At 38.9% G+C, this 14,213-nt stretch overlaps 1 protein-coding gene across 1 annotated transcript in view; it reads left to right on the forward strand.

The window, feature by feature from the left end:
- The window catches only part of HOOK1 (hook microtubule tethering protein 1), a 31,952-nt gene extending 17,754 nt beyond the window's left edge, over positions 1-14,198 (forward strand). Inside the window, exons 11-22 of the mRNA XM_054211539.1 lie at positions 264-465; positions 1,147-1,257; positions 1,507-1,594; positions 1,680-1,740; positions 2,352-2,492; positions 3,138-3,225; positions 4,093-4,127; positions 4,707-4,789; positions 5,218-5,318; positions 5,670-5,771; positions 6,878-6,946; positions 8,044-14,198. Coding sequence (XP_054067514.1) covers positions 264-465; positions 1,147-1,257; positions 1,507-1,594; positions 1,680-1,740; positions 2,352-2,492; positions 3,138-3,225; positions 4,093-4,127; positions 4,707-4,789; positions 5,218-5,318; positions 5,670-5,771; positions 6,878-6,946; positions 8,044-8,202 — 1,240 coding nt within the window. The 3' untranslated portion in view covers positions 8,203-14,198. The remainder of the gene's footprint in view (positions 1-263; positions 466-1,146; positions 1,258-1,506; positions 1,595-1,679; positions 1,741-2,351; positions 2,493-3,137; positions 3,226-4,092; positions 4,128-4,706; positions 4,790-5,217; positions 5,319-5,669; positions 5,772-6,877; positions 6,947-8,043) is intronic.
- Positions 14,199-14,213: the final 15 nt, after the last annotated feature.

Below are 14,213 nucleotides of genomic sequence, written 5' to 3' on the forward strand. Positions count from 1 at the left end.
CCCTTGCTTGTACTTCTGGCATACGAACATCGGTCCTACTACCACTCAAACCCTGTGGTGATTTCAATTTTCATAAGCAGTCTTTGCATAATACAAGTTTGCATTGATTATGCATTTAAAAATAAAGCAGTAAGATTTAACTCTGCTGTTAAGCACATTGCATCTCCCTTTGAAAATAGCTTGAATGTGCATGAATGCGGAATTCGACTTGTTTTTAATCTTTTGAAGAAACAGACTCTTCTAATTCCGGTTTATACTTTAAGGGCTACTGCAGACAAAGCAAGTAAGCTGGAATCAACTGTTGAAGTGTATCGTAAAAAGCTACAGGATCTGAATGACTTCCGCAGACAAGTCAAATCTCTGCAAGAAACCAACATGATGTATATGCACAATACAGTCAGCCTGGAGGATGAACTGAAGAAAGCAAATGCAGCACGTGCCCAACTAGAAACCTACAAAAGACAGGTAAGGCCACATCTATGCTTAAAACGTTACTTTTTTCCTCAGATAGTTGTCTTATCTAAATAACTTTATTTTAATTATGTTTCAATGAAAAAAAATTTAATAGCTAAGTTTAACAGCTCATGGATTTAACCTGTATTGTCCCCTTAGAATCTTTCTTATTCGTGAAAACTTCTTCATACTCTGCCATACATTTTTAGTTTTTCCCTGTTTATTAAAATGTAGTTGCCCTCTCAATTGATTGGTTGACCATGCTTTGCGGGCTTTTTTCTTCATTATAATTGACGTGATTTTGTGTGTCTGGGAGAGATTGTTCAGCTATTACTGATATCACTTGTATGTAATATTCTTAACTTTCTTCACAGAAATTTATTTTGAACTGTAGAAGTTTTATTTCAGTTTCACGTATTTCAATAGCAGTTAAGTGATGCAGGAGTTAAATATTAAAAAAAGAAAAAAAAAAAAGCCAAAAACCACAGAAAAACCACCCAAAAAGCAAAACAAAACCCAAAACCAAACAAACCCCCCGCCCCCTGCCCTGGCATTCTATCTCCCCTCCCCTAGGCTTGGAGAGGACTAGCTGTTTACTCTGGCTGAACCGGGCAGGAGTGAAGGTTTTAACGTAGCTTTTAAAGGTAGCATCTTGCAATATTCATGTGCTGAATACAGTCTTTGTATAAAAAGGTCCAGGAGCTTCATAACAAACTGTCTGAAGAATCAAAAAGAGCTGATAAGCTCGCATTTGAAATGAAACGTCTTGAAGAAAAACATGAAGCTTTAATCAAAGAAAAAGAGGTAAGTCTCTTGAATGAGAGTTTATTTGAACACCTAATAAATCTCTCAAATTCCCTGCTTGACGAAAACCTTCACAGAAGTAGTGCTGCCTTAAAAATAAGGTTTAGCGCCTTGTGAGTGTATGTATACACATATAAAACGTAAAATATGTATTAAAATCTCTGTGTGTTGGTACTATTTCTAATTAATGTTATTTGGTCTTGAAGCGATGCAGTATGACTTAATTCCACCTTAAATATGTCTTCTTAGAGACTGATAGTACAGTGTGATGCATTAAAAGAGACAAATGAAGAGCTCCGGTATTCACAGATGCAACAGGATCACCTGACTCAAACAGGTATTGCTTTATCTTCAGAAGCTTTTTTATGTATATTAGTAATTTCTTTTAAGTTTGTTAAATCAAACTTCCTGTCCGATTTCAGGTGCATCTCATGTTAAAAGCCATGAGAATCTTGCTGCTGAAATTCTACCGGTGGAATACAGGTAAGACAAAAAGGTTAAGGCTGTTCTGGGATTTTCATGAGTGGGGAATTATATTGTCCCTGTAAAAGTTCAATATTTTTGGCAACATGACTCTGTATCTCATGTCTTGCTTTCCCTCCATGATGCTTGTCTGGACCCCCATGTAGCTTTAATAATTATTTCCCCATACTGTAATTACTTTGCATTCTTTCTTAAAAGCATATCAGATTGCTGTATATAAAGTTTGGCTGGAAGAATCCTCTTTAAGGAGCAAAACAAATCTTAGCTTGCCACTGGCAGACAGAATAAATAAATAATACACTGCAAATAAGACATAGCAGTTAAAGGCTAACTAATACTACTTTTAAAGTCTGACAGAATGAAAAATAAAGGCACAACAAAGTCTTGAAGTGACTTAATTTAAGACTTAGTTCACGTCTTCTAAATTATTGTGGTGTTTAAAAATTGTAAGTTGCCTTTTAATAAAAAATTGCATTATTACTCCAACTATATCCTTAAGCAGAACTTGTTTCGCTCACTTTAAGGTTGGGGGAATAAACAGGAATATTACGTCCTACTCTTAGTCACCTTTCTCTTAATTAACAGTGACTTTTTCCTTCTTTTTGATTCAGAGAAATGTTTATTCGCCTGCAGCATGAAAATAAGATGCTTCTGTTACAACAGGAAGGATCAGAAAATGAACGTATTACAGAGCTCCAGGAACAGTTGGAGCAAAAGCATCGGACAGTGAATGAACTAGAAACTGAGAAAAGGTGATGGGTGAAACAGCATCTTAAAATATAGCAAAAAGTGTTTTCTAGACCTTCAGAGCAGCCTTGTGGCTTGCATCTGTAGAGTAGCACTGTGCAGGAAGCCAATTATGCTTTTTCTTTCACCGGTGTAATCGTTAACAAAGGCTTATGAAGAAGCAAGAAGGGAAGTAGGTTAAACATGGTGGTGTAAAATGTGGTAGAGGTGTATGTAATGTGCTCTGAAGAAGGTGTTGCTTATAGGATACTTTTCTTAGCCCTGATTCTTGGTAGACCAAGTGTGGATATAAACTCTGTTTCTAAAACTTCAGACTAATCATGTTGTAACACTGAGATATAGTCTGATGTATTCTCTATTATTTAATGAATGTTGAAAGCATTTTACTAGGATATGAGAATTTGGGGTAGTAAAGCTTGCTCAAAACTTGAAATGATTCTAGGTCTTTCATTATAACATGTTCGATGAAGCTGCCACGTGTTTGTTTCAGAAGTTCAAGTCAAACTAAAAGCATTTGAAACCAGTTTCTTTGTCTTAAGTCCTGCTGGGTAAACCTTCTGAAAAATTATCATCCAGACATGAAACAGAAAAATCTAATTGTCGGTTGTGATGCAGTCAGATGGGTAATAACTCTCTTTTCCTCCTGAAAGGCTGAATGAAGAGCGTATTGGGGAGTTACAACAGCAGATTGAAGATCTGCAAAAGACTTTACAGGAGCAGGGATCCAAGACTGAAGGAGTAAGTGAAAGTTCAGGCTTCTTGACCTTGAAGACATCTTGTCGGTTTTGTTTAAAATCCTTTAGTGTAACATCAAGTCGTTTGTTTAGATGTGCCGCTTTTGCAGTGTGTCTAGTGCTGGTAACTACTAAGAAGGCAGGATTGTAGTTTGTGTGTGCTTGTTTGTTTGGGTTGGGGTTTTTTTGTTTGTTTGGGTTGGGGTTTTTTTGTTTGTTTGGGTTGGGGTTTTTTTGTTTGTTTGGGTTGGGTTTTTTTTGTTTGTTTTAAAATTAGTTTGAAATGCACTAGTTTATGCAGTAGTAAGAGTAAGCAAGGTCTGAAGCCCCTTTGGGTCACCTAACCCCCCAACCCGAACAAACACACACCTTTTGAAAGACGTTACAAGGAAAGATCTTAAATGATTGAGACAGTTCAATGTATTCTAAAAACTCTCCTGCCTGAAAACAACTCCCTCAGTTTATGTAACACAGACTTGGCTCTACTGTATTCAGAGCAGATGAGTTTAGTCTCTATAGTATGAGAGTCCATGAGACCCTACAGCAACTGCATTTCAGTTGAAAAGCTCGTGTTTTATGTTATTCCTTCCCCCTGCCTTCTCTAAGGAACTGTAACTCTCTTCTACTTTCTACTTTGCTTTTAAAAATCTGTAGTTTTATCATTAAATGTTGGTATGGTGAGGATAGCTTTAAAGAAAAAAGGTGCTGGAATTGGTATCTGTGTGATGCAAAAAATATGAATGTAGCTACAGAAATGCATCAAAAAATGCAGTTTTCCTAGGATTTATTTGGTTTGACTTATTTAGGGGATACATAAGATATGGTACCAAATGCTGAAATATAACTGAATTGTAACTCTTTCCTTTCGTAGTCTAGCAACCTGAAGCAGAAATTGGCAGCGCACATGTAAGTAAGGCACGATAGCTTGTTTATGCTAAATAATTTGACTGTTGTAGCACAGAAACTGCCTAAGTCTTTGTAGGGATGTCTTGTTTTCTAAGCCAGAATCATGTACATAGTGAGTTAAGTATTAACCTTCTAGTTTTGTCTACTCTGATCATGATCGTCTTGTAATACCAGTGTCCGCTTAACTGTCTGTTCGTCACCTATAGCATTTTAACTGGTCTGATTCTACAACAGAGTGCTAAAACCATCACTTTTACTGGACTCAAAACCTATTTTGTTTTTCTGAAATACTTCCATCCTTTCAGCAGACGTCGTTCCTGCTAAGGAGATGCTGGGGGATTTATTGTTCGTTTTCTTTTTTGTTTCTGGTTTTAGGTAAATGAGACTCAATTAAGAAATCACAACTTTTTATGGTTCTCCAAAAATACATACTAATATTTCTATTTAAACTCAAAAGAGTTGCCAGAGTTTAAAATAGTTGTTTAAACCCTTCCACCATCAAGTTTTGGCTTTCAGCTCTTAAAACTGTGCATGGAATTATGTGTGAGCTTAATCCTTAGCCGAGCTTTTCATTCACAGGGAAAAGTTGAATGAAGTTCATGACGAGTTACAGAAGAAAGAGGCTGATCTTGCAGAACTCCAGCCTGATGTTAGTCAGAACCGTAAGTTGTTCTGTGTGGCTTTTTTGTGTGTGGTTTATTTTTTTTGTTTTTTTTTTTAACGAGACTGTGTTAAGTTACTTCTGAAATGATTCCCATAGCCACTGGGCAATGCAATACTGGTCTGGATAAGGCTTTCTACTACAGCTTAGCTTTAAACCTGAAACGGGGGTGGGAGGAGGTTTTTTTTGCACATCATGTTGGGCAGGAAAGGTTCGTGGGGCTTAGCTTTGTTGGACAGTGCTCTGCAAAATGGGAATTGAGGATCAGGTGGGACCTTACGGTACAACTGAAACAAAAATGAGAACTGAGGAAACTGTGTAGTAACTAGCAAGTTTATTTGGCGGGTGGTTAAATCAAGAGAATGCAGAAGCCTTGAAAGTACCGTGTCTATTTTTTTATATGTCTTTGTTGATGATTTCTGTAAACAGCCCAGAAGATTGGAGAGCTGGAAGCAGCTTTGCGGAAAAAAGATGAGGATATGAAAGCAATGGAAGAAAGATATAAAATGTACCTTGAGAAAGCAAGAAATGTGAGTGACGTATTTCTGAACGTATACGTTCCTCCCTCATAAATTGTTAAAGAAATTTGGGTCCCCCCCCAGCACTGAAAATCAGTAGCTACGTGTCGCGTTTTTAGTCAAATTGCTCACTGTAGTCAGTTAAGCGTATAAGAGAATGGGGTTTAGTTTAAAGCATGCGATGCATTAATGATTCCTTTGCACCTTTGGATATTTTCTGTTGTCCAGTGGAACAACCTAGTTTTCATCATTATTGCCTGACTAGTGCTTAGTCTGTTTTCATGTTTCTTCTGTGAGCAAATGAGATGCAGAGCTGTTGAGAATCAAACCTGACTTGTAATGCTTTCGTTTTGCCTTGTGTAGGTGATAAAAACCTTAGACCCCAAGCTAAATCCAGCATCAGCAGAAATTATGTTGCTCAGAAAACAGTTAACGGAGAAAGACAAAAAAATTGATGCACTAGAGGTAAAAATTTACATATATTTAATAGTAACTTCTAATATATTCTGCCGTCTCTGATACTAGATGCTCAAGTTACTGTTTCTTAATGATCCAGTACCCTTCAGTGCTGCATTTAGTTAGAAACTGCACAGACCATCAAACCTAGAGATTTTCAGTTTGGCTTACTTAACCTTGTGTCCTAGTATAAGTCTGTCAGAGAGGTTTACTTTTCAACAGTGCTTTTCAATGTACAACTGGAACTCTAATTTGTATTCTCTCTAAACCCTCTGAAAAGATGTAAGTGAAATACTTCATAAGACTAATAATTTTGCTGTGTTGTGGTAACTTACACAGAGGTGCAGAGTCTGACCTTTTTCAGTAGTAATGCAACTCAGTCTGTATGGGGGACTAGGTGTTTGAGCAGTGACTTGTTTAATTTACTAGACCTCTGATATCAGTGGTTTTATGTACTGGAGTTCTTGAAACTATATAGAAGAGTAAAACCTGTTAAATCAGTAAAATCTGCCTGGCTGGAAATCCTGAAAGGATTGTTGACAGTAGTCCGAGGACCAAAAAAAATGTGGGAAATGCTGCATTCAGTTTTATAGGAATATTGATGGGACTGGTTAGAATAGTTACCTGAGCAAATACAAAATTCCTCAACGCGAGTTAGGAGGCTGAAAGGTCTGACTTTATACATGCTGTGGCCTCATCTACATGTATAAACTAGGTAAGTATATTATCTGATAGCAATTCAGTAGCAGAAGAAAAATTCAGCCACTAGAGGTACATTCTTGTCTTGGACTTCCAGGTAAAAAAAATTACTACATTGTTTATAGACGTTATGATGCACCCTAGGCTTTCATGCATTTCCCCTCCACATACCCTCAAAGTATGTTTTTTAAGTTGAATTGCGACTTGTGTGAAGTATATTCTCTTCTTGAAGTAGTCTATAACTTCTCTCGTAATCATTTATGGAAGTATCTTTATTTACGCTTCTAAGCCTTCTAGTTATTTTGCGTGTTTCAGCAATTCTGCTGCATGTGTTTATTTCACTCACCGGAGCATGAGTTTATGCAGATTATTTTTGTGTGTTAATTGAGATTGTCTTTTCTATTTTCTGTTCGCAGGCTGAATTCAAGCTCGCGAAGTTACGTGATTACGAGGAAAAGCTTATTGTAACTGCATGGTATAACAAGGTGGGTCAAAAGTTTGTTGGTATCTCAAGGATCAGAAAAACACATTTTGCTAAATGAGACAGTTAAATCTTACCTTACCATTTTTTTCATTTTAGATTCACTATAAACTGGTGTTCAAGAAGCAAGGCTAATAGTTTAGCGATGTGTGGCAGCAAAACTGAACTTTGCAGGCCTCATGTCTAAAACCAGGGAACTAAGGAAAGGAACAAAGCCTGAGGGTTCCAGTTTAAAACGAGATCACTCTTCGCTTGCTAATTCTGACTTCAAGTCAGAAGGCAAGCTTGAGTGAGTTCTGGCTGGAATTTGCAATCCTGTTGAGATAATGTTGAGGCTGGTATTTCTGGTATTACTGCAACAATCAACTATTTTGTAAACTTAATTTGTTATGTTTTCTGCTTGTCTTCTGTGCTTTGGAACAGGAGAGTTAAAATTTGGTGTACGCCATGACTTCCATGGTAGTAATCTACTATTTGCTGCCGCAAGCTTCCATCTGGATTTAGCAGACTAAATTCCTGAATGTCCAATAGCGTTTGTTGTTGGAATTTTTTGGGCTTGAGATGAAGGGAGGCCATGGTTCAAAAGCTTCCCTGACTCCTGCTTTAAGATGTTCCATGTCTTTAGCACAGTGTTTGTGAAATAAAGCGAGAGCCATCTTCTCATGCTGCTGCAGTGTTGCAAAGGTTGATAGAGCATTTGGTGTTAGATTACTGCGAAAAGGACTGGATAAAGTTGTTCATATGCTGTTTAAATAGAGTTTCATAAAGAAAGACTGGAATGAGGAACCAAAAAACAAAGTAAAATTAAATGGGTTACTTAATAAAGGAACAACTTTACAATAAGCTAAAACTAACACATTCTATACAAATGTGAATGAATCTTATTTTCTTCATATCTTTTATGGCAGCAAGGTATATAAGAAATACAGTAGCTGTATAAGAAAATATAAAATATAAGAAAAAATACAGAAGGTATATAAGAAATACAGTAAAAGAAATTCTGTGTGCAGACTGCTAAGTAAGCTCGAGTTTCGTGTATGAAAGATGTCCAATTTTCTTCTGTTTTTGCTATAGTGTAAATGTTGTTTAACTTATTTGCAGAGCCTGACTCTTCAGAAGCTAGGTATGGAATCAAGACTAGTTGGCAGTAGTGGTGCCTGCAGAGACGGTCCTGGACGCTCATTCCTGGCTCAGCAACGTCATGTCACCAATACCAGAAGGAATCTCACTGTTAAAGTCCAGGGTGCAACATCTGATTAAACCACAAGGACCATGAGGAAAACTTATATGCTAAAGTGTCCTTAAATGTTTTATAACTTCCACTTTAACTACTTGATGAAAGAGGAGGTTAGAATGGTGGGCAACTGCGAATTCAACATCAGAACCTATCAAGAAGTGGTTTAAGTTGATCAGTGGTGTGTCTAGAAGGTAGCACATAGTTTTCCAAGTAGAAGTAGATTTAATAACTGCAGTATGTATTTACAAGCACAACTGAAAAGATTTATATTTGCCTTCAGAATATATTGTAAATATAAAAATTGGCACTATATATTTAAAACTTTATTTAATGGGTTAGGGCTAGAAAGTTGACTTTTGTAATGGGAAGATGTTATGCAAAAACATACTTCAGGAAACTGGCAATATTGGGCATTTTTGCTGGGCTCTTCTAAAAAATAAATTTAAAAGATTGATAGCATGTTTTAAAAAATACTTTTTTTAGAATACAAAGAAAATTTTAAAAGCAAGAAAATACTTGCATTTATAGAAAAAGAAAAAAGTGTAGTACCAGTTGACTTGTTATATAGCGGAAGACAGGATTTGTCATCTCAAGCGAGAAGCAGAATCACTCAGTTTATTTAAAAAAAGATGAAGTTTGTGCGCATATATATATATATATATATATATATATTAAGGAAAACCTGACTTTAAGATGTTGAATTCACTAAAGCCAAATAACCTGTCTTTTCCTGTATAAGAAAAAAAGCTATTATAATAATTCAAAAGTCTGGGCTATGTTTTAAAAGTCTGGCGTATTGGTACACTGCATTTATTTGCAGAAGGAGGCTCAGATGGGAAGGAACCCCATTTATTTCCAGCTGTTTATACAACCCTGCGCACATAAATTGTTTTTCTTCTTTCTTTAAATGTAGTTGCCCTTCATTTATTCTGAACTAACTGCACTCGGCAGATGAGTGAAAGATAGCTTTACTAGTTGTTGGCAGCAAAGATTGCTGGCAGGGAGGAAAGTGGATGAACTGTAAGAGTTTTGCAGTATCTAGATTAAAGAAGATGAAGCGGGGTTTGAGATCTGAAATTTGTGTGCAGGAAGTTGCTGTCTTTCGCAAAATTCATGTCAGTATTTACCAAATGTCTTATTTTTGTTGTGAACTGTATTTTTAGGAAACTTGTTAATGTCCACTCGTCTTTGAAACTGTCTAGACCAAATTAATTATACCCATAATTTAAAAAAAATAAATTACAGCAGCCCTTGCAATACACTTAAACTAAGTATTTGAGGGTGTTGTACCAGTCCGTGATCTAATATAAAATTCAGACACGTGCGTGAATGAAAGCATATGTCTGTCTGCACCACTAAGGCCATCTTTGGTTTGAGGGCAGGATTCAGCTTTGCAGAATTTAAGTTTTGAATTGTGAAATTTGAGTAGTCTTCCATTTTGCATTCCCCTCAGTATGGCTTGTTCTTTGATTTCTTCCTTCCCCAGCATCTTAAATTCTTGACTGGGCATTGCATGCAATGCTAGCGAAAAGGGAAGTATTTGTTTTTAATATTTAATAAGTGTTGCTTCTTAGTTGTGGTGATAGTTTTATAGTGCTATACATTTAGGCATTCAACAGAGATTTCCTCTTTCAACACTTCTGTCCACACAAGGTGTTGTTTAAAAGCCAGTCTCATGCTACATGTGGTATGAGCAGAGAATATGCCAGACAAACTGCTCTTGGACAGTTTTGTCTGTCAGGTTGTGTTCTTCAGGACTCTATGCGTCTTTGGACTACCTCTTGGGTTTTGAGGTCTTTTATTGCTGCAGTGATATTATTGGGGTTTGTATTTTTAAGATACAGTTGCTTGTTTAATCTGCTAGCGGTGTGGGAGGTGGTGGTGAGCAGTGGAACGGGAGACTTAAGTCTTAGTAAGATGCTTACGTTTCTAAAACCTGGTACTTTGGTGTGTTCTAGTGAAATGTGAAACTGTCACTGGTGGTGTTGAATGGGTCTCTTAACCCTCGTTCTTTACAGCATGGAAGCTTTCAGGGACGTCTGTCCAATACTCATGTAGTTAGTAGGCTCGATGCATTTGTTTTATTCCTCACAGTAGTGGAGCTGTGTCAGTAGTCGTTATCAGGTGCTGAATAGTGAAAAACTTGGCGCAAATGTCTTTGATGTGCACTTCTCAAAACTGCAGACCCTGGGACCAAAAATGACCAAGAACCTTCATATAATTTAATTGGAAGCTTGTCTTCTGACTAGCGACGGAAGAATTTAAAACGGAACTACAGACAGGGATCAGCCTTTTTCAGGGCAAGGTTGTCCCCAGTAGTCTTACTGAGGTTGTCAAAAATGAATCGGGTTTTCAGGTATTAGGTGAAATTTTACTTATTTGGGACTTTTCCAAACTGTTAAAAGTTAAGCCTGTGAATATAACTTAAGCGTTTCTTTGGGACTGAGAACCTGTTCAAGAGTGGCTATTTTATAACCGGTTAAGCTGGGGTTACGTCCTGTGAATGGGGAACCGATATGTAGGAATGAATATTTGATTATAAACCCATGGTGTTGTATTCACTGCAGCTCATCTGGCTCTGCAGAAAAGGATCATTAGAATAAGTATCATCTTAATGTTAACTTCATTCATGTTAGACAAAAAAAGCTACTAATAGCATTGCTGTGTTACAGCGGAGTTGTCTGCAACACGTAGCAGCAGAACAAGGTCAAGACAATGTTCTCTGATGCAATTGCACCACTGCTGAGGCAGGGCGAAGAAAGAGACGTCTTGTCTCTGATGCGAGGTGAATTCGTATCGTGCCCAGACAGCACAGTTGGGAACAGATTCAAATTACGAGATGAAATCATTGAATATTGCTGAATTTAATCAGCATTATTAGTAACTGTAGCCAGTTTCCAATAAAACGGGTAATAGAGATCCAAAGAAACAAAAATATGTTCTGATTGACATATCATTTGTTAATATTTTTTATATAAGATTAAGAATAACCACTATGGAAGATAAGCGTTTTGTAGCAATAATAATACAAATTTTGGACTAGTAGGTTCTCTTACTCAAGGTGGATCAGGCAGCAGTTTTGAGAAGATTCTTTTGCAACAACTGTATTATAGTGGATTAAGAAACATACACTGAAAATAAATTTTCACCAAACTGATTTTTTTTTTTTGTTCATTAAAAAAAAATATATATATGGGTATTCTATTTTCGACAATATACACTTACTTGGAAATAAGTAATATAAGCAATACTGATGTTTTATTTAAGTAGCCATAAATAGTTTAGGAATTAGAAAATGGAAGCAATTGTTTAAGAGTTGGTAATGTCTAGTAAAGTAATTTTCTTAACTTTTTTGCTTTTTTCCCTTCCCCCCACTAGTCAAGCTAGAGTTAAGGTTTTCAGTGTATCAGTGTCTACATCTTCTGTTTAAAACAAATGTAAACACTGTGTTGCATAGAACTTGAAAAATTGCACTAATTTTTAAAATTTTGGTTTTATTTTTCTTTGGAAGGAATTCTTTTATATTCACATAAAGATTAAAAAAATTAATTCTTTGGTGTCTTTATTCCAAGTGATGTATTTAATGGTCCCTAGCTGATGTAAGCATCCGTATTTCTGGGCAACATATGAACTGAGTCTTCATGCTGTTATCATTACACCGTCTAAAATGTCATGTTACGAGATCTGTAACATGTTTGTGTCATGAGTGTATGTGTGTTGTGCCATAACAACAAAGCAGAGTTGTGCTTCCTTCCCTTCCTCGTTGCAGTTCATTCTTGCGTACGGTTCTCCCACCCAAAGCTGGTTTCCTCCGCTCAGTCTGCTGACAGTCATCTGGATGCTGGGCAAGTGACCTTGTGAAGTGAAAGGACTAAAACCAACCACAAATTAGCTGTCGAGTGACTTCAGTAATCGAATACTGCTTCGGAAATAAGTTAGGATCTCTGCCTGCTCTCCTCAGCCCCACCTAAGAGGATGTAGAGGACAGGTACACACTTGTAAATCACCGTGCTGGTGATTCTTTGGAAAAGAAAACTGCCCTCTTCGGTCCGCTTTGCAGGGTGTTTATGTGCCCGGTTCTTAGTCTCGTTGACAGCTTTCGTGTTCCCTGAGCACCAACCTGAACCCAGAAGTGAGGTTGGGAATGAGCCGGCAGCTGTTCAGCCCTCCAGAGTGAAGATCAGCAGGGAGGAGAGGTGTCACAAGTCTCCTTCGGGGGCCCTGTTTCAGACCCGTTTTTACCACAGGTTTTCCCTTTCTCTGAACCATAATCCTCGGCCTGACTATCCGGACATTGGTAAGTAATGACTTTTATTGCTTTAGGCTGCTGCTCCTCTGAGGATGGGAAGCTGCGTCATAACTCAACGTGGAAGGGCCTTTGGGCTGGCAGAGGCGTCCTCGTGAGTGTGAAAGGAATGGCCAGGTATGGAAGAACCATTTCTCCTTCTTTCTGAGGCTGGATGTAAAAGCGTTTTCAGACACTGAGGAACAAAACCTGCAGGTGCGTGTTTGAGGGAGAAGGGAAGGGAGGAGGCTCAGGCTGTGCAGGAAGCCTGAGCCGAGCTGCAGGATGTTCTCAGACCGTGTGTGAGCTGTCACGGGCCATGCACCGACAGCCAGCGCCGCCTTCCTGAGCACAGGAGGAGCGAGCGAGGGGTGGTGTGTGTGCCCGAAAGGAAATGGGACTCAGCTAAGGAGTGAAAAAAGAGAAGTCAGATGACACCTGAAACTGGGAGTGCTTTGGGAGTAATGCTTCACACAACAGAAACTCATTGCTGCTCCCCTCTCCTGTTTCCAGTCAATTCCAAGCACCCAGCCCACTTCCAGCCTTCCCCTTCTGCTTCTCCCACGGAAGGAAAAGAAAGAACATAAGGTCTTAAAAAGTCAAATGAACTTCCTTCTTTCTGCTGCGAAGGGAAGATGTGGGAGCCGCTCGCCAGGAGCAGGGAGAGGAGGGGGAGTGAGCTGGGGTTGGGGATGTCTTGTCCCATGTCTAGTGAGAACCTGGTCAAGTCTTCTGCATTTTAGAAATAGGTTGGTTTGGTTCCCATCGTGTGTTCTCACATCTCCACCAGGAACAGCATCTTAGTCTACCCTCTTTGTTTTCAGCTGGCTGTGCCTGGCACAGAACATCAGAGGAGGCGGCAGAGCCTCCCCACAAGCCCTGTGCTTGAAGGAGCTTTGCCAAAAGCCATGTTCACCTGCTAAAAATTTTGCTTCATGTTGTATGGCGGTGCTTGGTGCTGGTGTGCAGCTGTAGGGTGTTTCTACCCTTTTCTGGGGAGGTCTGCAGGGCCAGCCCCGCTTCCGTGCTTCCCCCTCTCTGCGCTCAGAGGAGAAGAAAATGCAAGTTAAAATAAAAGGATTTTTAAACCCACCTGGGTTTTAATGCTGCAGGGAAAAAAGATGCTTTTAATTCCTTCCGGAGATGACGTAATTCTCATAAGAGATGCTGGGAAAAACTTGCTTCCTCTAGGAATGCAGAAAAAGTACTTCAGGAAAAATTGAAAATGAACAGGAAAAGATTGCTTCCTCCTCGGGTGAATCGGAGCTGGAGGTGTGCGTGGTCGGCGCTGGTTGTGCCATGCCTTCCTGCCAGGTGGCCCCCATCCTGCTCCTGGGACCTGCAGCTTCTCACGCCTGGGAGCCGTGCCGGGGTCCCATGGCGCAACTGTTACTGAGTCGATGCGGTTACTGGTGTTAACCATCAGTTGTCAACCTCGGACCTGTTTCGCCTTGCATGTGATGGTTTAAAATCATCGCGGTTTGGTGCTGGTATTCTCCAAGGGACGCTTTAATTCATTAGACTGTTGAATGCAGCAGATTGAGCCTGCGCGTAGCTGGAGCTCTCCCCTCTGCCCCCGGGGCACACATGCTGCTTCCTGATGCTGGGCAGGTAAATGGGGAGGATGTAACATATTTTAGGAGGCAGGACTCACAACTATAGCTACAAGTATAGATGTTTTAGAGAGAGAGCTGTCGGAGTGGAGAGCATTCCCATGCTCCATGTGGGTGTTCCACTCTTAATTGCTGT

The sequence above is a fragment of the Rissa tridactyla genome, chromosome 8 (genome assembly GCF_028500815.1).
Source record: "Rissa tridactyla isolate bRisTri1 chromosome 8, bRisTri1.patW.cur.20221130, whole genome shotgun sequence".
NCBI classification, from domain to species: Eukaryota; Metazoa; Chordata; class Aves; order Charadriiformes; family Laridae; genus Rissa; species Rissa tridactyla.